Here is a 26,014-nt window from a genome sequence, read left to right on the forward strand (position 1 = left end):
AGTAGCCAACATAGTAAAACATAAAACAAACAAAACATTCTCAATTTCAAGCCATTTATTAAATAGGGTTGCAACAATCAGAGTGCAATATGTAATGGCATGGTATGTAGAGATGCACTGATCTAACTTTTCTGGTTCCGATACTGATACCAATACCTGGGCTTTGGGTATCAGTCCATACCGATACTGAAGTTATTTGCTGAAGTAAATACCAACCTGCATGCCCTACTGTGGGATAAGACTGGTAATGTTTTGGGTAAAAGGCAAAAAATGAGTAGATGAAAAAAGTGAAGTAAATATTTTTTTAAACTATAGAATATTCAAATGTTAATCATATTTTGGTAAAAACAAAGCTTCAGAATGCACAGAAATTCTATTCAAATATAAACTTTTATACCCTGTAGATTGATAATGCAGCAAAAAAAGTGCATCAAAGGTAACATTTTAAATCAAGTGACCAAGAGCGCCAGTGTTAAAAGGCATGGAGCTGTTTGCCTGGATCGGCACTATGTATCGGCCCCTTTCCCACTGATACCGATCCAGCTTTGAAAGGCACCGATACCCGATACCAGGATCTGTAACGGTGCATCCCTAGTATCAAGTGTATATTAAGTGTATATTTTTCCTATTTTGCGCAAGAAATGAATATTACATAACAAATGTGATAAGAGTTTGCACCAAAATGCAGTATGCTACTTCCAGTGCAGAAGACAGTTAACGATCTCTGCAATTATGTGCACAGAAAAAATATCTCTTTCTCTCTCTATCTTGGCTAAATGAGTTATTAAATATCGGCATATCTGATACCTCCAAAAAATCTGATCAAGATAGCAAAAAACAAGTTTGAATGAAGGAAGCTGACGATACTGCATGCTGCTGAAGCTTCTGCTGCTTTCATACAGAAAAAAAAAACCTTTTCAGTGATTTATATTTTGTTTATTTTATAGACCAGTTTCAATCAGGTTTGACAGTGGTTATTGTTTTGATGCATTTTGTTTGATTTTTGATTTAAATGCTGCTCCTGCTGCTTTACATCCCTGCTCCTATGGTTCATTTTTCTGTTGTTTTTCTCCTTTGCTCCTCCTTATGTTGCCCTCCATTGCTCCTTTATGTTTACGCTCCTGCCCCGCAGTCAGCTGCCGGGCCCACAAAACCCAGCCCCGCAGCCAAAACACGGCCAACCAGCTCGGCTGCTGCTGGTTCAGCTACAGGCCTTACTAAACGCCCCGCAACCTCCACCACCACCACCTCCTCCATCTCAGACAAAAAAACTACCACAACCAGGCCGCTCTCCACATCATCTGCTGCTGCTGCTGGTCCAAAGCGGCCCTCCACCTCTGCCAGCTCCACCAGCCGCCCTGCATCCTCCACCACCTCCACCGCTCGTGATGTCAAACCCAAGGTGAGTTTCAGCTGTGAGGGTGAGGAAAACAAGCGGCTCCACCAGGGGATTCATCAACACTTTGTTGTCCTGGATGCTCACCGGCAGCATCATTAAAACAACTCTCAGGAGAGCTGTGCATGTTTCATCCTTCACAGCTCCAAACAGATAAAATCACCATCCCAGCATAATGCTCATCAGCTCTTATTCAGGGTTTGCAAATATCTGTTTAACAGGGAGTTTTGCACCCCTGCACCCCCCCTAAAGCAGAATTACAGTATATTATTCAAGTATTAACCAGCCTGATAGTAATCCTGAAATACACAACCATAAATATTCTGATTTGGTGCAGTTCTCTGGACGTAGTTTTCGGAGTTTTTTTTATTATGAACCAGATCTCATACTCAGCAGTCCGTGTGCTCTTTTTGTTTGGGAGGGTTTCTGATTTACTGACACATGTTTAAGTCCTGATATTTTACAGCCTGGTAAGTGTCCACAGGGATATTGCAGTCATGAGTATAGTGTGACAGTTGTGTGTTTTTAAACTGTTCACTGTGGTACACGATGGATTTGTCCACTAAAAACATCTGTCCACGGAATATTTGTCCACTCAAAGCTTCTCAGCCTTTTATGTCGCAAAGCTGGGAGCCATTTACCATCTATCAAAGTGCTGATATTAGGTTAAAAAATGTGTTTTATGGTGGATAACACCCTCATGTCATTCGACAAACCATTATACTCTGCAGTGCTTCTGCATTCAAAGTGTGCATACATCCACTGTTGATGATAAACAAATAATCCCTCAATAGAGCAAGGTGTGAAAAAGAAGGCAAAGCAACCAATTTATTAGAGATTATCAGACAAGATAATCTCAACATCCAAATCATGCCTGAGTATGAATGTATCTGTTGGACTTTGGTTGTAGGATGTTCCTAGACAAGCTGGGGGCCTTTATTTGTTTTAAGATCCCACAGTTAAGGTTTGTTACATGAAGTCACCTCTCCACCTCGACATGTGTCCAGTCCACCTCTCTCCTCTAGTGGTGAAAATGTATGAATACGAGCCAGCACAGAGTAGTGTTAGTGGATTTTTCTTTGACTGATGAGGGGAGAGCTGCTGGTGTTGTGGCTACCAGGACAAATGTTAAAATCAAGCATGTTTGTTTAAAGAAGCTCTTATTTTCCTCAAAAAGACCCCTCAGCTTTCTATCCCCCTCGCTCGGTGACCTCCTTAACTGCAACCAGCGTGACACCACAGCTCACAAATTAACAGCCTTTTTCTCCTCCTCTTTGCGCCCAGGGGTGCAGGCTGACTCAGTTCAATGAGGTCAGCTTGTTGCATGATGGCTCAGTCATATGTGGAGCGTAGCATCATGTGAGGGGTTATGTAGGGGAAGTGTGCTGCTGAATGAAACGTGCAAACATCAAACAGCGCCTTGAACTAAATGTTACGCACATATGGGGGAAAAATGACCTTAATTTTTCAGTGAAGCAGCTGAAATCGGCCTCAATTAACAAAAGTACAAAAACACACAGAAGCTCCATCATGACCCACTTTAGCTCCCAGAGTTCCTGCTGCTGCTGCTGTTTTCTCTCATTCATCACTCTGTCCTTTCTCCCTCCATCACCTGACACTTCCTGTGTTTTTGTTTTGATTCTTCTCCTCAGACCACAGCAGAGAAGCGCCCCCTTGTGCCAAAGGCCAGCACTGCTACTCCAGGCTCCACCGCCGCCACCAAAAATGGAACCGCTACCACAGCAGCCAACAGAACTACCACAACAGCACGCACGACAGCTGCTGCTCGCACCTCCACTCTGACCACCACAGCCAGGAAGCCTCTGGGTATGGCTGACATGCTCACACACACACACACACACACACACACACATGATGTAGCATCATCAGTGTGAACAAATATTCAGTTTTAATAAAGCTACTTTTCTTCACACTGTGTCTGTTTCAGCCTCTAAGACTGACAGCAAACCAGGAGAGGAGAAGAAGCCCAGCACTCTGAAGACTTCTGCAGGTATGACTGCTCCTCTCACACTTTGATGAGCATGAAGAGACTGGAGATGGTCCAAAGTTTAACCTCTGCTTGTTTCTCATTCCTACACAGACTTTAGGAGTCAAATAAAAACTACAAGCAAGATAAATAAGACATGAAATACAATAAAACTTGTCAGATGACAGAGTTAACATTTGGAAACCCTGTAATCACTGATGATTTGGTTTGATAGCACATATTAAGCCATGCTTTATTCAATCTACTCATTCTGACAGATGGAATTTGAGGCTAATTTGATGCCTGTTTGTGGTTTTCACTAAACCTAACATTCCCCTCATAAATATAATAAGATAAAGTAATCAACCCCTTGTTATCCAATTGAACTTTGACAGGGCACATTTAAAAATAACAGATTTGACCATAGTGCTTCACAGCAGTGACACAGGAAGAGAAAAAGAAACAAAAATAACATCAGCCATACAAAGAAAGACAAAAAATAAGTAATAGAAATAAACAAACTCTGATACAAAGCAACCAGAAGCAACTGATCTGCAGACCTCAGTGACCTTGATGTGACATATAGCTGTAAAAGGTCAGACAGGTAGGACAGAGCCATTCAGTGCTTTGTAAACCAACAATAACATATTCAAATTTATCCTAAAATTGTCAGGAAACCAGTGAAGAAAGGTCAGGCTCATAGACTGTATAATTAATGGATGTAGTCTCTATGATGTCACCTGTCTGTTTCTAAAATGGATCTTTAGAAAAAATCTGCTTCCAGCCATATTGGAAGTGATGGTGGCTTCGCGTACAGCTACAGGGTGCCTGTCGGTCACGTGACCCTGAGCTGTGCCTCTGATTGGGCGAGCTTGCGTGCTGATAGAGAAACTTGCGATTCAGACAGGGGCCTTTTTTTTAACCATAGTTTTATTTCTGCGGTAAAAACAGCTTTTTTTGGCTTGGTGTGTATGTGACTTCCAATACTTCCAGAGCCAGCCTCAAGCAGACACTCCAGAAACAGCAGATATTAGCACTTCAGTACTGTCTCATGTTCTTAGACCGGAGGTTGCCGCTTGGTCAGGGTAAGAGTTATGTGTTCCTGCCTACAAGCTCCTGCTAGGGGGCAAGCAGCAGCATTTTAGACTAGCCTTTGGATGAGACAGGGAGGCCTTGCTATTAACACCCGAGTTGTAATAAAAGCATGTTTAAAACCAGCTCAAGTCTTTAAATGTAAGATAAGGCTTCACCTTAGACCATTATTTTGTCTGGAAGAAGCTCAACTTTGCAGCAAAGTTAATCTGTTTGTCCATTTTAGAATCAGTGTCAATTTTTACTCCCAGATTGGTGGAGATTGGTAGGACAGGCCAAAAGAGTAACTTTAATTTTACTGTCACCAAGATTTAAAACATTTAAAGTCATCCAAGCTTTGATTTCATTCAGACACTTAAACAGTGGGTCAAGAGAGTGAGGGACATTTCATTTCAAAGGGAGGTACATTTGGGAGTCGTCTGCATAGAAGTGAAACAAAACTATTAAAAACTGTCAGGGTTCTAGTTAAAGCTGACCACCCAAGAGACCCAATTTAAAGAGCTGGTGACAATAGAGGTAAGTTGCAGTGTTTATTTACATCCAGACCATGGTTTCTGTGTGTCAAACAACAATGAAAGTAATAGGTTAACACAAGCTTACATAACATAACAAATCATAATCTTCAACCTAAGATACTAAAGAAAACACAGTCTTACATGTTCATGGACGCACGGCCTGGAAGTGTGTGTGAAGGTCTCTCTGTGCATGAGGGACTTGGCCTTTAATGCTGGCTGCAGGCACACCTGTGTCCTCGGCACACCTGTCAGTCAATAACAGTCCTCTACAGGTGTACCACTCTCAACCAGCTACCAGATGCTGCCATATCCACTTCATTGAGGAATTTACAACAAAAACGCTTTGTTTTTTAATAGAAGCTCCTAATTGGAGCAAATAGAGAGAAAAGAGAACAGGCCCAAGATTGGAGCCTTGAGGAACTCCACATGGGAAAATATGTAGTAGTCAGTTAGCATCTTACATTAACTGATTATAATCTTTAATCTGAAAGACAAAAATAATGTTGAGAAAAATTGAAGAAAAAAATGAAAAAGTTAGCTTGTTACTTTAGATAATATGAAGTTACATAAGGGTGGAACTGTTTTGGTAGTATCATAGATGTTTTCATTATTTTTATCTTCTGAGTTTCTGACTTTGATTATTTTAGACTGAGCAATAAAAAGGGATAATGTGATGAGAGATAATGAAAAATTAACCTCTGAAATACATTTTCCACCAACCAAAATAATAAAAAGAAATAACTATTTATCCACTTAATTATTCTCATCTTGGATTTATGCATTTTAATATTTTCCAATCATGAAATATTTTCCTTTGAATGTGTAAAACTTTAAATTTCAGTGAATAATGAGTTTCAGCTTGCTCAGTAAAGTGGGTTTGATTCTGTTGTGGCCTCGAGTTGATAATATTCAGGTTTTAAAGAGAGAAGAAACCTTCCTCCAGTCAGCACAGAGATCTCTGTGTCTCTGTACTCGCTGGTGTTTAGCCCATAATAATATCTCAGAGTCGACACTTCAGACCAACTGGAGCCTTTATTTCTGGTTCTGGTCTGAATGGCACAGCGGTGCTCCCCCTCCCTCTGTGCCTCTCCTTTCTGCATGTTTCTCCCTCTTCTTTCTTCTTCTCTCCTTTATAATCCCCTCCCTGCTCTCTCTTCCTACACAGCTTCAGCTTTACTCCTCCTGTCAACAGATTAGTTTACATTATGACAACAGGAGAGCTGTCAGCAGGAGTGTGGCACAGCTACACACACAGTCCAACCATGACAATGCAGGCAGGCTCGCCGAGCGCCGAGGCTTTATTGCTGAAAGGCTCTGGGGAGTTAAAAACCTTTCACTTCAGCACTCTGTGGATTACAGACCTCTTGCTGTCGACAGGAGTTTGCTGCTCCTGCTGATACAGCCTCTGGTGGTCTGATCTGCTCAGAGTTCATACCGCAAGTCAAATTACTCTTTAGAGACATGGAGGCAGGCGGCAGGATTTCCTCAATTAAACACGTCTTAACAGGAGCTGGAGATAGAGCAAAGACTGGGAGAGAGGACTGACAGCAGGACATGTGGTGCAGCATGCCTGAGCAGAGAAAAAGCTGACAAAGCAGAGCAAAAAGTCTGAATTTATAGCTTTAAATAGAGCATGCTGCAGTTTGTTAGAGCTTAACACGCTAGAATGAACTCACCCAAATCAGAGTGAGATAAATATGTCAGTGGTATTCAAAAGGAAATGGTCCGTGAACATTTACGTGTTTCTTATTAAGAATATGACACAGCACATGCATGACTTCACTTCAGAGGGGTTTGGGTCAGCTTTGAGCTGGATCTCACCAAGCATGAGAGCAATAATGGTCCTCTTTACTTCCTCTTTACTTCCTCTTTACATGGAAACTAGTTTTATTTGGTTTTTGTTGAAACATTGTTTGTGAAAGTCTGATCATCTCACCCTCCAGCTGACTCTGCAAAACCGAAAACCACCACCACCACCGCCCGCAGCTCTGTCTCCAACACCGCTGCCTCTCGCACTCGAACCACGGCAGCAAAACCGGCCACAACATCCTCCACCTCTGGTCCAGCAGAGAAGAAGCCCCCAGTGCCCCGGGCCACTAGGGTCACCTCCTCCACCACAACCACCACCACGACTTCCAGGGCCACAACCCGCCCGGGCACGGCTCCTGACGTCCGTAACATCCGCTCTAAGATCGGATCTACAGACAACATGAAGCACCAGCCTGGAGGAGGGAAGGTAGGTCTGACTCTGGCTCTTAGACCTTTGACAGGTGTTTCCCTTTTCACAGCATGACTTTCCAGGTCCTGGAGTGTGGCTGTTTCTCACTTTGTTAGGTTTCTGTCATCAGTTTTAAGCTTTAACATAGAAAGTAGTTGTTCAAGGTTGCACAAAGTGTCTAACATACTCACATCAGTTTAGTTCATGCTCTCTAAGAGTCTTTTCTTTTCCTATTTCACTTCCCTGTTTTACCTTGTTTTGAACGTCACATTCACCATCATTAAACTGTCTTTTTATTAATTTCCTGCATGTTCTTTTTCTACATTTTCACTCATTCTAAACTTGAAGAAATGGCAGCCACAGACAGTGGTTCTGTTTCTGAAGAGAGGTTTCTGCAAGGGTAGTTTTGGCTTATGTTCAACTTGGGTCTAATTTCTATTTATCCACTATAAACAGTTTATTCCAGAGGCCGGACCAGCTGAGAAGTGTTTTTAAAACAGACAGTTTGGTGAGAGTTGTGCTGGTAATCAGATTATTGTTCACAGGTTAACTCGGACTAATCTGGAGATTCATTTACAGCTTGTCTCATCAGATACCAATCAACAGATTAACTGTGTGGTCTGCCACCTCCTCCTTACAGTGCTTTGGCTGGGAGCTTTGTTAAACATCTGAAGACCAGCCAGGTCCTTAGTGTGTCTCCTTTTCCCTGTGAGGACTCTTTTTAAAATGGTCTCACTGTTATATATATGCATGTTGATAATCCATTAAAATTAGAACATCAGCACCAAAATCACTTATTTTTATTGAATACTATACTATACTAATGTGTATACTATTTCTCAGTATCTGTGGATGACACAAGTAATGTAATAAGTAATGTAGTGATGTTGGACACTGGAGCTGGGCTGGCTAAAAGAGCAGGATGTCAGAGCCATGGGCCGTATTAGGGATGGGCACCTTTCACATTTAGTTTAGTTTAGTTTAGTTTAGTTTAGTTTAGTTTAGTTTAGTTTAGTTTAGTTTGGTTTGATTTAGTTTAGTTGGTCTTTGTTTCATTTATGTTGTCATAAAAATATATTATATTATATGAAAAATAAAAATCTCTAACGAATGAAAGGAGCAGAAAGAAGAAAAAGTCTAATTATATCTGCCCCTTCTCCCACAAAATGTGAAATTAACACATGATCTAAAAAAAAGAAAGAAAATTCTGACAGCCATCATGCTTTTTAACATTCCATTAATTCTGTCTTAGAGAAAAACAACCAGCAAAATGATCCACAAAAATAGAAGCGAATTTCCACCAAACATAAAGAAATATCAAAAGAGATGGAAAAATAAAAACTTTTTTTTTCTTACCCTTTTTCCTTTGCATGGTTTAGATGATTTTTTTCCCTTTATTTGTTTAATATACCAGTTTTTATATATTTTTTTTAAGATACTGAGTGATTTGGCTTCTTTAGAGTCTAATATTTTATTTGTCAATATACAAACTTGCAATGCTGTGGAAAAAACCCCAGCAACAACCCGAAAGCAAATCTGTTATGAGCCTTATGTTATGAGCTGCAGAGAGGTACAGGTGTTAGCGCTGTTGCAACACAAAAGAAAAGGTTGCTAGTTCCAATCCCTGGTTGGGCAGGAGCCTTGCTTCTAGTGTGGCGATTATTCTTCCACCCGTGCATTGGCGTCAAAACCGAGGCACCAAGTAGCGCCAAGTCACCCAATGAAATGCACGATCTTTATGCATGAATAACAACTCCTCTTTCTTTCTTTAACTTCTCCTCCTTCACCTTTTTGCCTTACACTCTGCATGTCTTGCAACGTCTCCTCATCCTGTGTTAGTTTAGTTTTTTTTTTTATGTTGATCTGGGTTGGGCTTGTCTTCCCAGATGTCATCAGCCTCTCAGAGCAGGGGCCTCGTCTCCAAAGAAACGAGCCAGGCTAAAGTGAGTCTCCTCTCCATCCCACCCTCCACCTCCACCTCTGTTTTTGTTCATGCATATTTTCCTGTTTTCTCTTTCAACATCTCTCACAGTTTGGTTTGTTTTTACTGAATTGAGCAAAGAGTTTGGTTGGAGGCTCAGTCATAGATACTGTCTCATCACATTTTCAAACACTGGAATACAGTTCCTTATCTCGCTCCTACACAGACAGAAGTACAGACAGAGGTTTTTCATTGTTGTTGACTTGGATTCATTTCAGATTGCTGGCAGTGACCTGAGTTTTAGAAACTCACTGGTCTGGTCCCATCCTAGTTAGAACTAGAGTTTTGGCAAAACAGCCATTGCTCCCATTTATCAGGCAATCAACAGTAGCCCCTTCAAATTACCTATAGCTCGTTGAGAACGTATGAAGTCTGTGTAGAAATTGAAACTGAAATTGAAAATTTTCATGTCTCCACAAAGCAGTTTGGCTTTGGCAGAGAAGACCTGGCAAAACACAAAATGCTTTACTAGTTGTGCTTTTACCTTTATTTTTTAAGGATAATATTACCTCAAGTCTGTACAGATTCTCTTCAGAGCATTCAATTGGTGAAAAGCTTTTGTGAAGCTTTTATCTGTTAATGATAAACACTGAACGTAAGATTGAGGATGTGAGCATGGAAAACAAAACATCCACATGTAGACTGTTTATTTCTATCAACTGTGTTATCAAAGGTGATTAATAGTCTGATGCAGAAAGTGGCTACAGTTGTTGTTGTTTTAAGCAGTTAGTTTCAAAAATTCTTGATGTCTAAAATATTCATCTCAGACCTGGATTTATTTTTAAAATGACATTAAACAAGAAAATTTGAAATGTACCCATGTACTGAAAAAATCAGCAAAGAAATATCTCAATGCAGCTTCACTTCTCATTTGACCTCTTTTATTAAAAAAAAAAAAGAAAGAAAGAAAAAAGAAATGGAAAAAAGCATTTAGCCCCATGATTTATAACTAAAAAAAAAAAAAAGAATTTAAATAGTTCAAAAAAATTATGAAGAAATAAAATAGTCCAGGAAAAAAAACAAGATGTAAACATTTAAATTAATTCATATAGGAAATGTAGAGGTTGTGTGTCCTTCAATAAATGCTGGAGTGCTCACTGTTTTCAAAGGAGTGATGTTCATAGATCAGGGGTTCTCAAACTTTTTTAGACCGTGGACCCTTTTCAGGTTAGACATTTTTCCAGGGACCCCTCGTTATCCTAACAATGATTAGCTTAATATTAATACTTTGTTACAATGTAGTATGTAGTATTTTGCAATGATAGAATTAGGCTACATTCATATATTCCAAGTAAGTTAGTAAACTTTGAGAAAATGTTACCTCCGAAGCAGTGGTGGGGCAGTCACCCCCCCTCTTGGTCCAATTGTTGAAAAAAACTTAAGTGACCTCTCAGGAGCCAATACTTGTGCAAAAGTGCCCTCCTAGTTGGCAAAACACACGAAACTGCCCACTTGTTTGGTTAAATTATGATAAACTGCCCAAATGAGAGGCAAAAACGTACGCTATATGTTCCTGTTTTGTCTTCTTTTAACCCCTGCCCTTTAAAAAGTCTGTGCTCGTGCACCAAGGTGTTTTTTGTTTAGAGGTTTTTTTTCTGTTGTTACATATTATGAAGTGATTAACATGTCACTATCGGAGAACTGATCTCATGGCACAAAACTAAATTGACCGTGAGATTCAGAAAAAACAGCTGATTTTATTGGTGCAAGAGATCCCAGTTTGTTGATATGCTTTTTTAAATGATATATGCTATGGTTTACGGACCCCAGTTTGAAAAATACTGTCATAGATAGTGCAAAAGGGAAACGTGAGACATCACATTGGCCTTAGAGTGCGCTAAAATCAACACAAACACATTATCTCAAACTAACTTTTTGTTGTTCAGTAACTGAATATAGCCTCTTTGATGTTTGCACTCTATCTCAGTAGTGATGTGGTACAGACTCACTTTATGTGAAGCCTAGGTGGACTGCAAAATCAGAATTGCCCATTGGGATAAATAAAGTTGTCTAAACTAAACTAAATGAAAATTTCTCACCTTTACATGCACAAGCCTTCATCAGCGATCCGTGATCTACTCTCATGTCTGACTTTGCCTCCAAAGGTTGTGTGTGATGATTTTTATGTGTCAGGTGTGTGCTGGTGCTCTAACCTGTCTGTAATCCACAGGGTCACTCTTCAGTCAGCGTTAATAACATCTATGTTTGTGTCAGATGGACTCAGAAATGTTTGTACTCTGTTCTGCATGTTTGTGCTTTAATGCCTCAGATTTAGAGCCTTCAGAGCAGTCCTTAAACCTTTTCAGTCAGTCATGATGTCTGTAACTGTCAGTATTCAGGTGAAATTACAGGCTGCATTTACAATAGCAAACTTAAGTCAGTTTGATGTTTGCAGCCGTGTCCAGGAGAACCTCGCTCTGTCCTTCTTCCCTTCCCTTTCTAACTATCTAACCTGTGGTGGTAGCTTCTCCTTTACTTATTTCCTCACCTCCTCTTCTCTTATGCCTTCCTCTTCTCCTCTTGTTTCACTCCCCTCCCCTCCCCTTCCCCACTCTCCTCTCATCTCTTCTCCCTCTTGCTGCCATGCTGTGTCCGTATAGGTTCAGATAGTCTCCAAAAAGGTGGACTTCAGCCACGTCACCTCACGCTTGGGCTCCAAGGATAATATGAAGCATGTTCCTGGTGGAGGGAAAGTAAGTACTGCCTGGGCAGAGTTAGAGCTCGAACGCATCAGCTGAGTAGTCCAACAAAGTCCACTTCAAAAAAAGGCAAAAAGGAACGACTGATGCTGATGAAATGTTTTGTTTCATCTCTTTTTTGCTGCTAAAATGGAGATGTATCAAATAAAGGGGACCCACACTAAGAGATTATCAGTGCCAGACTGTAAAAGGACATAGGTGCTGCTCGAAACTCTCAAAGGGATTTATAGACAGCATCTTAGCAAGCCTGTCAGCCCTTCCCTAGAACCTGCTTCACAGTCCTTCCTGCTTCTTTAAACCCTGTGTCGTCCTCCCCTGTCACTAACTTACTAAACAAATAATCAAGTCAAGTCAAGTCCCTTGCCTCTCATTGGCTCTTCCTCTACGAGAACATCGTCATCACAGAGGTTAAAGTCAGATCGCCGGCCGCTTGCTTTAGATCTCAAACATCTTTAACGCTGCACTGCTTTGGGAGCAGTTTGTCTCAGTCTTCGTCTTGTTTGTTGTCATATTCCCTTATCTCTCATCAGTGAAACAGTTTGGGTTGTCTTGAGGAGAGCACTGCTTATCTGCATGGTGCTAGATCCAGTTGTAACTCAGGCTGAAAGCGGCTGAAGAAGAAGAGTCTCCTCAGAAGAAAAAGCTGTCCCTGTGCAGTTTTAACAGCCTCTGATGAAAAGGCCTGTGTGATGTTTGACAGGTGCAGATTCTCAACAAGAAGGTGGATCTGAGCAAGGTGACGTCAAAGTGCGGCTCCAAGGACAACATCAAGCACAAGCCTGGTGAGCTGGGACGTTTCATTTCTGCTGGCCGCTAATGCTTAGTGATCAAAAGCTGCAGCATGTCCCATACACAGTATAACACAGCTGGAGTTTCTAAAAGTAAACCTGTCGTTAAAACTGTGGTTTTATGATTATGGGAGTGTATCATGCTGCATCAATGATCGTCAGACTGATTCTTGATGTGTGCTGCAGGCGGCGGTGACGTGAAGATCGAGTCTCACAAAATGAGCTTCAGGGAAAAGGCTCAGTCCAAAGTGGGCTCCATGGACAACGTGAGCCACTCACCTGGAGGAGGAAACATCAAGGTGAGTCAGTCACACCTGAAAACAGCTTCTGGTGTTTCCACTCTGTTCTTCTCTTTATAAACTGAACGTCTGAATGAGGCTTTGGATAAAAGAGATCATTCAATATGTGCTGAAGTTGAGCTTAAATTACCTCAGGATTTAAAAAAACAACTTCTATCTCACCTCAAATTATTGACGGTATGAGCCTGGACTGACTGAGTTTGGATGAGCAGGAAACACATCTCATTCATTAACATCAGATTGTGGTTGAGAGGTCTAGAGATTTGACATGGTCTCAGTGGTTGAGTCACTCGACCTGCCAATGGTAATTTTAGCTGCAGCAGCGATGTTATCAAAAGTCCAGGTGGGCTTACGTCAGCATCTTGCTTACTGCTCTGGATGTATCATCAACAGACATCTGCTGATGTCTGAAGTCCCCATTCTCTTCTCGATGTTGCCTTTTACATACAGTCCTTAACAAATCTATTAGACCCCACCCAGGATAAGTGTTTCTCTCCTCTTCCCTAAATGAACAGTTTATTGATGATTACCAAACCACTTTTAATGATTCTGTATTGGTTAAGCACTGTATGTTTCAATGCTCTTTTTTTGCATCTGTTGTAAAATCTTTGAAAATGCAAAATGCATGATCTGTGACATCTCTTTGAGCATCCTAACAGGAACTGTTGTTGAAACAAGATGAAACATGAGCATTGATGAAAGTGAACACACATTTCAGCCTTTTCTCCAAACTGAATGAAATAGTAAGAACTTGTGCTAAAAAAAAGTAATAACCAAAGTGATAAGAGTAAGGGCCGATCCCAATCATCACTCTTACCTCTTCCCCTCCGTCCTACCCCTCCGTCTACCCTTTCCCCTTAGCCCTCCGTTTTGAGGTCCAAGGGGAAAGGGTAAAAAAAATATCGCTTAGAAACAAGACACCACTCCATCCCCGCTACATCATCAACCCTATTTTAGGCAGAGATACTGTTTATTCACTTCCAAACAAAACCCATTTTTACAAACTTGTGATAAATCAATGTCAGATTAGGGTGACAGGTTCACAGCAAACTGACTTCACTTCTATGTTCTGCATTACATTAGTAACGAGACAGCTAAGCTGTGAAAAGCTAAAATATGTATTTAAGTAGCATCTGAACACCATAACATTTTCTTATCATAGCTTATGTAGCTGATGCGGCTCCTGAATGCAGCTTATCTGTCTGATCATTCATTAAATGCAGTTCATTGTAGTGAAGTCTGTCGCTATAGTTGCATTGGCTAGATTGTTATAACGAGTGCTTTCAAAATACATCTTACAATTTAAAACATGTCTGATATTATAGTGGAGTAGCAAATGATTGGATAGCTGTTGAAATAGTCAATCAATATCATCAGAAATTTGTCATACCCATTGGTTTTAAGTGAGGTCCCAGTTTTTCTTGGTTTGAAGGGCTGTGTAGGCCCTCCCCTTGATCTTACAGAGAACTCAGACACCCCTACACTACATAAGCACGTGCAAAACCAAAGGCTAAGGGGTAGAATTGGGATTGGCCCTGACAGTCTTTATCAGTAAAATGAGTCTGAGTCCTGTTCAAGTTCTTGTAACTAGACCAGTGCAAACACTACTCTCCTACATAAGAATGCCACTTTGACCATTTTGCAGTGTAAAGTTCTGTTTTGATTCGTAGCTTGTAGGTCATTTGTGCCATTGATCGGATTTCCTCCACAACGTCCAGCCAGTGGTTTAGTCCAGGTGGCTCTGGACTCAGCCAGGTTCTTGTAATGGCTTTCTTAGCCGCAAGAGATAAGATCTTAAACAGGTATTTATCTTCTTTACATATCACATTATCTGGAATCAGTCCAAGATATAAAAACTGGGGATCATAAGGGATACTATATCCAAAAATTTGGCCCATAACTCTCAAAACTCCATCCCAAAATATTCCTATTTTCAGACATGACCAAAATATATGAGAGTGGTTGGCATTCAACCGCCCACATTGTCTCCAGCAGTATTGTTGAACCAACTGTTTATTTTTAATTTTTGGTGTAATAAAGAAACTTGTTAAAATTTTCCATCCATACTCCCTCCATCTTTTAGAGCTAGTTGATGTATGTTGGGTCTTGAACATGGAATGCCAATCACTCTCAGACAACACAATGTTGAATTCCTTTTCCCATTTTACTTTTATATACTCTGTTTTTCTTCCCTGTTGCTTTAATAAACCTCTGTATAGTTTGGAGACAATTTTTAGAGGAGTTTGCTTATATGCACCTGTCAACACCTCGATCACACCATTCCCTTCTACTGAGATTTCCTTCTGAATTTCTGTCTCATAAAAGTGTCTTAGTTGAAGGTATCTGTATAGATCTCTATTTTCTAATCCAAACTCATCTTTTAGCTGTCTAAATGATTTAAAACTTTGGTTGTCTACAAATGTACATATGGCTGTCGTACCTTTATATTTTTTGACTGCAAAGTGCCCGCAGTCCTCCTCAGAGTCTCAGGAGTGTTGTTGTGTCTTGTCTATCAGCTGATTTTCAAAGTTATTGTCATCCTACTGAATCCTACTGAACTTACAGTAGAGTCATGAATCCTGCAAGTAAAGACCTGAGCTGGACTCATATCCTACTCCTAGCCTTAAGTGCTTCAACACTTGGAAGAAAAAAGAAGTAACAGACACAATTTGTGTCCTTGTTGTGAGTAAACATAGAACTCCCCATCATTCTAACTGGCATTATTTCTTTTTGGATGAAAGTGGTTTAACACAGTTGCAGATTTACTTAAAATTAGTCACATCTCTTGTTGTTGGTGTATTTATATGATGGTTTTATTCTGGATGATTATTGTCCAGAGACGTAACTTAACATCTTTACAACCCAGAGAAGTCTGAAGAATCTCTGGTCCTAAAGTAGGGATGTGTATTGACACGATTTTATTGATTACAAGCCCTTGATCAACTTCTGTGAGTTTTCTCTTCACGAAAAGTTGGTTTTACAGGTTTTCTGTGTCAACATTTTACTGAGTTTAAAAGTAAAAGTAAAGTAATGAAACTGGTCACCAGATCCTAGAAATGGGAGGTATTGACCACTCCAATCTCCCCGTCATTGTCTTAGAAATTTTTCTGCCAAAGGATGAGAGTGATTCACATGTTGCATGTCACATGAAGCCGGCGTTAAGTCTGGCCGCTCTGGCATATTCGCCTGGTGAATCGTTAAGCATAAAGGTTAATGATGTGGAGGGATCAAACCATTTCTAACTGATTCTTAACAGGAAACGGTTATCATTACTCATCCCTAAAGTAAGACAAAGTCTCTTAAAACCAAAGTGAGGTTCCTTTGAACTCGTTTTGGTTGCCCACGACAGAAATTCAGCGTCATCCTTCACAGATATTAGAGTAATGAGTGTGATTGTGACGGCCTGCCTTTAACCTCGGACACTCGTCAGTTTGGTCATTAGGGAGGTTTTCCTGACTCTTCATCTCGTCAGTGTTTGCTTGTTGATAAGTGAAAATGTTTCACAGAGGTGTTTGTGTGTGAGCTGAAAATAGTTTAAGGTTTTTTAAGCTTGTTGTGCTCAAAATGGAAAAAGGATGCTGTTTGGCTTCAGCCCACAGTCAGTCAGTAACTGATTTTCATTTACACTCTTTGTAACACCTGAAGTCTGCTCCTTCTCTCCTGACACTTAGTGCTTTGTAGTGAAACTGTGTGAATGTTTCCCTGAGGGACGGCAGCAGCTCCGCTCTGTCCCACAGATTGGTAACAAAAGATCAGGGACGGTTAAGGATTTATAAAACATTTCATGCAGGATTTAAGTCTCATGGTTTTGGTTTGGGAAGTCTTGAGGGACGGGCCTGCAGGCCCCCTGAAGGAAGAGATGATGTCCCCTGTCCCCTCAGCCTGTTGCAGCCCATCTGTGTTTCACGATCGCTGCATGATGCCATCCTTCACTCACATCCTCATCCTCACTCTCTGCTTTGCACGAACAGTTGTCATCTTCACCCTCCAGCCTGGAGAAGATGCACAATCTTAAGGACGGATATGAATAGCAGTGATAAAAATAACTTGTCTAAGTCAGGTTCTTTGTCTGTGATATGTTTTTTTGATTCAGGTCTATTTTTGAAAACCTGCAGAGCTTTCAGACACACCCAAACCAAAATAAAGTCACTTTGCTTCTCACTGTTTTTGATGCTGAAAGACAGGAATCCATGCATATGGTTTCTTTTTCATCCTGGGACTCTGTAGGCTGAATTCCCCACATACTGTGCTGTGTCACCGCCAAACGTCCCAGCTGATGGATGTCCTTTTATCTATTTATAGCACTATTTTCTTTTTTCATACAAAGGGAAGTGAAAATATTCACATCCAGGATCTACAGAGCCTGATAAATATTACTGTTAGCTGTAAAGCTTCACTGTTGCCTGAAATGGTTTAAAGCCTGAGCCACATTGTCATGCTGGATGACTCCTTCCTTCATTACTACAACCACACACATCGTAGCTAATTTTGACAATAACTACCCTAAATACTTACTGGAGCAGTAAATGTGGATTAATCTGTGGCTGAAAATAGACTCCAACAATCGTACATTTCTCCTCTTTGAGTACATTAAATAAAAGAACAGATGATCAGATATTTCTACAAAGGGGCAGACCTCTCAGATTCTGTTTCATCTTTGATAGACAACAAAAAAAAATCCATGAAATCATTTTTTGTGCCATATTTCTGCACGTACATTCATATTTATCCCAGTACTCGATCCACCTACAAGAAGATACATTTGTTCAATTTGTTACATTCTGATTGACTTTTTCAGACTTTCCTGAAAAGCAGGACACAAATTATGACAAGATACTCTCACTTTTTTTCCCTCTGTAAATCATCACGTAAAGCTCCTGTAGGGGTTGTTAATTTGGTCATGTAACAAACTGAAATTAATATTAATCTCTCTTTATGAGCCTCAGGAGCAAACAAACAATCAAAGACTGGAGGTTTCTTCTAAAGTTACAGTACTCAACAAATTTATCAGACCAACTGTTATACAAACAAGCAACCATCAAGCGTCATGAAAAGTTTCGATTCAGACTCTTTCTCTCTCAGTGAGTTTCCTTTGTTTAACCCTTTTCAAAAGGACTGAGGAGTTTCAAACTTCCAGAGCCTGTAAGTCAGAAATGTATTATGAATATCAAACAACCACTTAAAAAAGGAAAATGGTTATTTCAATCTAAAAATAAAAATGTGTTTGGCTGTTTTTTTCCTACTTTTTTCCAAAACATTGCATTTGAGAATTCATGGATAACAACAATAACTGTATTTTAGTATTAAAGATGTCCTTTTGATTACAGAGCTGACCCATCCTGATGGTTTAACCATCACAGAGACATATAATGATCTGTTATTAGCATTTTACTGTTAACTTAAGGCAGTGGAGGTTAACAACTTACACTGGGTGGTGGTCTAATTAATCTGTTAAGCAATTTATATCAAACAAAGTTATCACCAGAAGGCTGCGGAAACAGCCTTTATTTACACTGTTTTAAGCTGAAGACGAGTCTGTTTGACTTTTAAGAGAAAACAAGGAGAGATATTGTCAAAGAAAGATCCCAACACACAAGTCAGAAGAAAAAAGAGGAACCAGTTGAGTTATAGGGGGCGCAAAAGTCAACACAATCCAAAACTTCCCTAAATACACGGTATCCATAAAGTCTTTTTACAATTTAAAAAATATATTAAAAAGCAAATAAACAGACAAACATGTGGACATTGTTACAAGATGAGGAATACATATTGATTTTTTTTTGTTTACTAATTTGATAGAGAAAACTGTCTTACACGATCAATATTCTTGGTCCTCCACTCCTCTCTTCATACAACTTTATCCCTATCTCCATAAACTTCTTGAGCACAAAATGACAAATGTGACAGTGGGTCTATTCCAATTCCGATCTATTTATTTATTTATTTATTTTTATCCTCCTACAATTTAGTATTTGTTTATAAGCTGGGTTGGAAAAGTTACTGCTTTCACCAGCAGAGGGCGAAATGTTTCACTTGAAGTAACATGATGTCAGATCCATTGAATAAATCCTAAAAACTGACTCACATGTGATGTATATTTTTTGAGGTAAAATAAGGCTCCTGATATGGTCTGTAGACATCATTGTCATCATTTCACTTTTTTTTTACATGGTTTGGAGTTAAAAAAGCAGAAATATCAAAGAAATGCAATTAAAATTGAACTGACACCGCAAAAAACGACTTGGGAGAAGAGTATTGTGTCCCAGCCCTACTACTGAGCACACAGAACAAATCTGATTTAGATGTCTCATAAATTGCCTTTATTGAATATATTTTTTAGATTGTAAGGAGACTTTATGGACACCTTCTCCATTACAAACAGGACCTGTTAGCAGCTCTGGGTGGTCTGTGTGTCCGAATGTTTCCCCAGTCAGAGCCATAAGCTCCTACACAAACCAGTCGATGTCTGTGAAAGGTCAATCCTCATTCATTTTCCAAATCTGTTTCTCTGTCCGTGTAGACTCAGAGATAACTCCATGATCTCGCTGAGTGTTCATGATTACATGAAGTGAAGGAAAGTGACCAGCATGTGGCGCTGTTCTCAGTTTGTGATTGGGTGATTTTGAAGAACACTTGCATTCGAGCAGTTTCACAGAAATATGTTAATGAAGGTTTTGAAAAACAGCTTTTGACACAGAGTATGTCATTTTTGGACACTTTGCATCTGCTTTTGTTGATATGATGTGCTTCAGTATTTTTTTCTTTCATGGCATTCATTAGATGTTGAATTTTATGTACTCAAGTTATTTTGTTTTTGCAATTTCATCCCCTCCACCTCAGTCTGGCTCCACATCTTTTAGTGTTTTGTACTAGAAATTGGCCTCACCAGCAAATTTCAGCTGCTTTCTGAAATGATTTGTGGTAAAAATCTTTCTTTAACTTCTGCAAAGTGCAGACGTGGAGCCAGGTTTTTCCATCCCCACCAATTGACACACCCTGCTATGTGTTTCTAGGCTGAGGGGGCCCAGGAGACAGCAGAGGGGAATGAGACTCCCCTGAGTGGCTCCGTGGCCCCGGCCCCCGGCTCCGAGCCAGGGCAGGCAGGGGGCGCTGCTGCCCATGAGAATGGGCTGAAGGAGGGGGCTCCCTGTGATAGTGAGGGCCTCCGGGAGCCCCAGGCTCTAGAGTCAGGCATCCCAGAGACAAGTAAGTGAATGTGTGCAGAACGTGGTCAAAGACGGAGGCTGAAGAAACTGAACCTGATGTGCATGAGTCTCCTCTTTTGTCCTGAATAAGATCAAACGTTTCATTGTTTGTCTTTGTGACTGCACTGAGTGTTCGTCTGTGTGTCTTCTTCATATTTCTGCAGTCCAAAGCACCTGATCACATCGTCATCTTCCGACTTCTTATCTTTCAGGCATCTAATTCTGCTATCCCTCTGCCTCCTCATTTCAACCCCCCACAACAACACCCCTCCCCGACTTCTCCCTGTTCTCTTTTTCTTTCTCCCCTCCCCGACCCTCTCCCCCTGCCCCTTTTTTTTCTTTACGACCTTTGTGCTGCAGATTGAGTCTTTCAAGCTCAACTTCCGCGAGAATGCTCGCTCTCGCACGGACCACGGCGCTGACATCGTCACCTGGACAGCCCCCCAGGACAGTCCCCACCCACACGGCTCTTCCTATTCTCTGCACCAAAACCACCACCACAACCACCACCACCACCACCAGCCGACTCCTCGCAGTGTCTCCCTCATGGAGTCGTTGGCGTCTGCAGGCTGTGCCGGCTCCCCCTCTGCCCCCTCCTCGCTGCTGCTTCAGGGGGAGGCTCAGGGGGACATCAGCCGCTCCTTGAAGGGATCTTGACCTGATCATGCTCTGAAACTCCCCCTCTGACCCTAAATCTGTCTTTGAAATGTTTGAAGCATCGGTAGTTCAGCCCTCTGGTATCATGTCATGAGCTCATCATTGTGCACCATCCTCGCTAACCCCCTCATGTCGGCTGAAGTGACTGTACAGACTAAGCTTGGGCCTTGATGGGATCTTTGTGGAGGGAAAAACAGGGATATCAAGGTTTTGTATAATCTCCTCCAAGCTGACAGACCTGCAATCATTTACCAACAACCTGGTGGTGGACTCTGCTTCATCTCACCTCCACTCACCAAATCACAGCACTTCATTTGTGGACTGAGCGTTGTGGAAACCCTCTCGGACTCACCTTAGCTCATAGCTTCTGTTCCTCCTCGTGACTCCATGGGCTGTTTGTTCCTGGTAACCACATACTCTCTGCTTCAGTAACACCATAGTAGTTCACTGTCCATCTCATCTGCTTCTTCGCTTCCTCTCTTCATTATCATAAACAAGCTGGCAAACAGAAAAACGTAGACAACAAGTAGGCTCTTAAACTCTTTACTCTGTGTTTGTGATGATGTGTTTGAGTGACAAAATAACGAGCTTTAGTCGTTCTGTTTGGATCTTATTTCTGTTTTCTTCCTTTCCTTTCAGGTTTCTTTTTTTAAAATCCAGGTTTTCTTTATTTATTGTACTTATCTTTCTGTAAAAGCAATACAGTGGCTGTTTTGTTTTGTTTTTTTTTTCCGTTAACACTCAGAGAATCTGAAACACGCACAGGTTTTGTTAAACCGGGACACGCAGCACAGAAGGAAACTAAACCAGAGGGAAGAAGGAAGTGAGGAAAGGGAGTCGCGTTTTTAAAAAAAAGAAGCATCAGAGCTGTGTTTTAAACTTATGGCATAAAAAGCAAAGACGTGTTGGAAACTGAATGTTTTAAAATGCAAAAGGGGTTTAAGTAGAAAACTTACAGAGCTGAGTTAAGTGTGTTAACGTGTGTGTGTGTGAAGTCAAAGGTGCTGTGTGTCTTGGATGTGCCTCCTATCCTTCTTACATGAAAACTACAACAAACACAGATGCCGCAGGCTCACGCCTAACACCGCTCAGAGAAAACAAACCACGGTTCACAACGCACACAAACCGCTAGGCACGACCTTTTGGTATTGATTCAGACAACCCTGTTCATCCTGGTAGTCATGTGCACAAATAGTCCTGGCTGTTGTCCTGTTTCAGGTGTTTCTTTGAGGGTTATGCTACGATGTTGTTGGCCGTCGATTAAGCTTCAGCTGTGTTCTGAAACATCCTGTACATGTGTTGCTAACTTCCTCATTAGAGCGCCGTCAGTGGATCACAAAGCGCTTTACTCTCCTCTATTGTAGCGACGTATTCAATGATTGCCTTTATAGTGCATGGCCACATTATTATTACAGTACGCTGCCCTGAGGTGAAAACAATGTGTTTGTATTATTATTACTCAAAGTGTTGGTGGTACCGTGTGTGTATCTTTGGGTCAGCAGTTAATGTGTTGTTACTCAAACGGTGATCTTAGACTCATGATGTGAAAACAGTGATTCAAACACACAGTGGGGTGGTGTCACTCCTGAAAGTTCAGGTCATTCAGAGTCTCTGAAGTATTATATCAGCTTCAAAAATCATTTGCTTTTCTGGATTTTTCCACAAACTCTGTTTTCTGTACGTTCACAGCTAACAGCTAAATGCTAACTCAGTCCATCTGCAGTTCGACGTCATCCTTGCTGGGATCAGCTGGAGATAGACTTTGTGGATGGCTGTGAGATAAAACATTCATCAGCCGCCTGAGGGAAACCACAGATAGCACGTTGGTTTTTAAAGGTTTCATCACTTCAATCAACTGCTTTTACAGTAAACGCCGTTTGACCCGTGTATTTATCAGTGCAGCTATAGCTTGAGGCTAAGGCATTTATTTTACAGCAACCAAAGGGAAGAAAACTAAACATCAACTTCAACATCAACTGAAATCTTAGTTATCACAATAGTTATCATGTAAGATTTATAGATACTTGATTTTTAACTTTGCTTTCCTTATTCCCATTTAATTAAAAAAAGTTTGAGACCAGCGCTTTATTCATAGCCTCATATAGACAAATCAAACTAAGATATGCTACTGAGTTCAGATCGTCACCTTATAAAAAAGAAATGCTTTGAAGGAACTAAATTGCACCTTAATGCTTTAAATCAAAGAGGGTTCACTGTGAGGAGTGAGGATGTACAATTAGATGATTTAAATTAACACCAAAATGACTTAATTATGAATGAGCTTCTGCACGATGACACTACTGTCAATCTCTCCATCATTGTTCAACAGGAAACACAGTTTCTCTCAAACTAAGTCCATGTTTTTTCTTGATTTACATTTTTAGTCACACAACAAAATAGAAGCCTCTCCTGAAAGATTTGTTGACAAAAACAGGCAATAACTTTGATATGTTTAAAGTGAGACGTTTCTCACATGGAGAATTTTTCTACCAGCTGAGGATTGATGTTGTTTGAAGAAGAGCAGCTGTCATCATTGAGACGCTTTGTTTGTGCCACGGCTGTCGCCTAGCTAAACTAGTCCTTGTGCCTGTCCAAAACTGTGTTTTAGTTTTGCTTTTACCCCAGAGTTTTTACTTACAAGTACTTATGAGATTGCACACGGATGTATATAGATATTTTATTGTTGATGTCATCGTTAACCCCGCGAAAAGGAAAGAAAAAAGCATCAGCATCAGAATCAGGTGGGGATTCGTGGGGTGGGGGTTTCAGATTTGTCAGAACAGCATTTATGTCCAAGTACCTTTTCTGGCTCTTGGGGGAGAGGTGTTTTATCATGACTATTATGACTATTACTCTGATTCTTAGTATGACAAGTTGAAAAAGTTTGCCTTTTTCATTGGAAAGGGGCCACTGAAGTGAAAGAATGTCTTTTGAGATATATTGTACTAAAGACGCAACACTTTTGTATATGTATTTATCGTTGTGTTCCTGTAGCCTCGTGGTGGTTGTGCTCTCATGGTTGAAGGGATTTTACTTTTGATCACAAAGTGTGTCCAGAGTTTCTCTGGGGATGTGCACAACAGGATTTCTTTAAGTCTTTAAAATCTCATTAATTAGGCTAAACTTAAAGCAACGCAGCAGCAGCAGCTTGATTTAGAATCTGACATCATCAGTTCAATGAAAGAGATTTAACTCAGTTTGTTGTGCACTGTTATGCATAATCACAATTAAATCATGCCCTCCAGCCCAGTCTTAAGAGATGAGAACAATGTTCTGACATGTTGGGAAACTTGTCGTTTAGCACACAGTGACCTCCGAGGAAGATCTCTGGCTGGGATTGAAGCTGAAGCAGCTCAACATGTCTCTGAAATCACAGCAGGCAAACAGGATTTTCCATTCAAGCTCACACTGAGTGTAGAAGCTGATTTATAGGCCTGTAATTTCTTCGTGCTGCATATCAGAACAAATTGTCTGCTGTGCTGCTCTGAAAACGCAGCGACCTGCCCTGAAGAGTCACACACAGCGAGACCCTAACACACCCTCGTCTGTTAAGGAGACTAACCGTAGCTGTCAGGTTTGGCTTGTGTTATTAATAAAAGCTCCTCAGTAATCTCTCCAAGGAGCGTCGTAGAGCTTCATCTTCTGCCACTGCACTCGTACCAGACATGCAAGTGTAACACTAGCTAACGAACACCTACTGTACCTGCAGAGCATGCTCAGAAACAACAATGGGATGTGTTTGGTAGACTTACTGTTGTTTGCAGAACCTTCTTATTGTTTTTTTGTGGTTTTATTTTATTTTTTTCATTAATTTGAATTTTATTTTATGGTTTGGAAAAAAAAGTGTTTATTGTGATTACTTGTTAATTAGTGATGTGATTGTTGAACATGAAATAAAATGGACTAAAACTCTCGTTGGTGTGGGCTTTCTTTCTTTTCACATAGCTTCAGCGAGTGGTTGAGATTCTGTCTGTCTGCTTCATTTGTGCTTTTAACTGTCAAAGTTAACATAATTACCCTAACAGAGTTCATGCTTTGAAGCAGTATTCAAGCAGTTTGGACTCAGCTCTTCGTCATTTCATTGTGCTTTGAAGTTTGTCCTCTGACTCGTGCATTTATCTAACTGATCCACCTGGTTGATTTTTCTCTTACTTTCTTCCTTACACACAACTATAACTCTATTTTCAGAGCTTTTTAACTGATTTGATATGTTTTTCTCCAGGATTTTTACCCCTTCTTTTAATCAAATACCTTAAAACTTACCTTAAAATCTGTCTGCATATTTACCCACTGTCTGAAAACATCTATAGGTCTGAGCTCCATCAGCTAGTATGAAACAGAGTGGGACATTATCACACACCTGATAACATAAGCAAGTGAGCCAAAGGAATAAACAAGGAAAGGATGGTCTCTTTGGCTACTGCAGGAGTTTGTATTATTTTTCATATTATCAAATTTTAGTGGATTAATGTCCTGCAGAGAAAGTACAGTCACATATAACAAGGTAAAAACTTCAGACGATCAACATTAAAACCAGCGCACTAAATAAGGAATCCCTCCATGAGGACAAGTGGAGTCTTTACTGATGGTACTGGGATCAAGTCAGATCTTGATCCAGCACAGAGAAAGGTGAGAGGTCCTGGAGAGAAGTCCACAAAGAGTAAAAAGTGAGGACAAGAAGATGAAAATCTGCAGGTAGAACTCTGATGAAGAAACTACTGTCATATTTATCTGTGATATACTTTTCTCACCTCTCAAGTGTCACAGTCTAACCCTGTTCTGTCTGTAAGTGTGCACAGATTGTTCCACACCAGTGTTCGAGATGTTGGCCTGGCTTTTTGGCACAGGAGCTGACGTTTCAGGCTGAAACCTACAAAACCCAAAACTGAAACTAAAAATCTCTGACAACATCTAGTGGTTGAACAGGGGGGCTGCATGTGATGAAAACACTGGCAGAAATAAGTCATAAATCAAGTGCGTTATGTGTGCTGAAGTGAGGTTTGATGGTTGTTTCAGATTACTGAGGTGCATTTCAATTAGCATGAAAACATTGTGAGATCTGTAACAGAGTACAGTCTTTGTGAAGAGTCCTGAGATTACTGTTTTATTTTGTGCTTTATTTATTAAAGTGACAAAGTAGATGACTACTTAATGTGACCCGTAAAATCCCTGCAACA

General features: G+C 40.5%; 1 protein-coding gene across 10 annotated transcripts in view; it reads left to right on the top strand.

The window, feature by feature from the left end:
• LOC141807671 (uncharacterized) overlaps positions 1-24,751 on the top strand; it is a 170,740-nt gene extending 145,989 nt beyond the window's left edge. For 6 of the 10 annotated variants that reach the window (XM_074693814.1, XM_074693817.1, XM_074693816.1 and 3 more), the window contains 8 exons: positions 1,133-1,402; positions 3,049-3,223; positions 3,345-3,407; positions 6,934-7,226; positions 11,790-11,882; positions 12,589-12,670; positions 12,863-12,975; positions 20,541-24,751. In XM_074693814.1, coding sequence (XP_074549915.1) covers positions 1,133-1,402; positions 3,049-3,223; positions 3,345-3,407; positions 6,934-7,226; positions 11,790-11,882; positions 12,589-12,670; positions 12,863-12,975; positions 20,541-20,837 — 1,386 coding nt within the window. In that variant the 3' untranslated portion in view covers positions 20,838-24,751. Of the gene's footprint in view, positions 1-1,132; positions 1,403-3,048; positions 3,224-3,344; positions 3,408-6,933; positions 7,227-9,094; positions 9,152-11,789; positions 11,883-12,588; positions 12,671-12,862; positions 12,976-19,988; positions 20,182-20,540 lie in introns of all 10 variants that reach the window. The other 4 variants (XM_074693819.1, XM_074693815.1, XM_074693818.1 and 1 more) reach the window with 4 other exon arrangements.
• The last annotated feature ends 1,263 nt before the right edge of the window (positions 24,752-26,014 follow it).

This window comes from Halichoeres trimaculatus, unplaced genomic scaffold (assembly GCF_033239565.1).
Source record: "Halichoeres trimaculatus isolate MK-OKI-2021-1 unplaced genomic scaffold, fHalTri1.1 fHalTri1_scaffold_18, whole genome shotgun sequence".
NCBI lineage: Eukaryota > Metazoa > Chordata > Actinopteri > Labriformes > Labridae > Halichoeres > Halichoeres trimaculatus.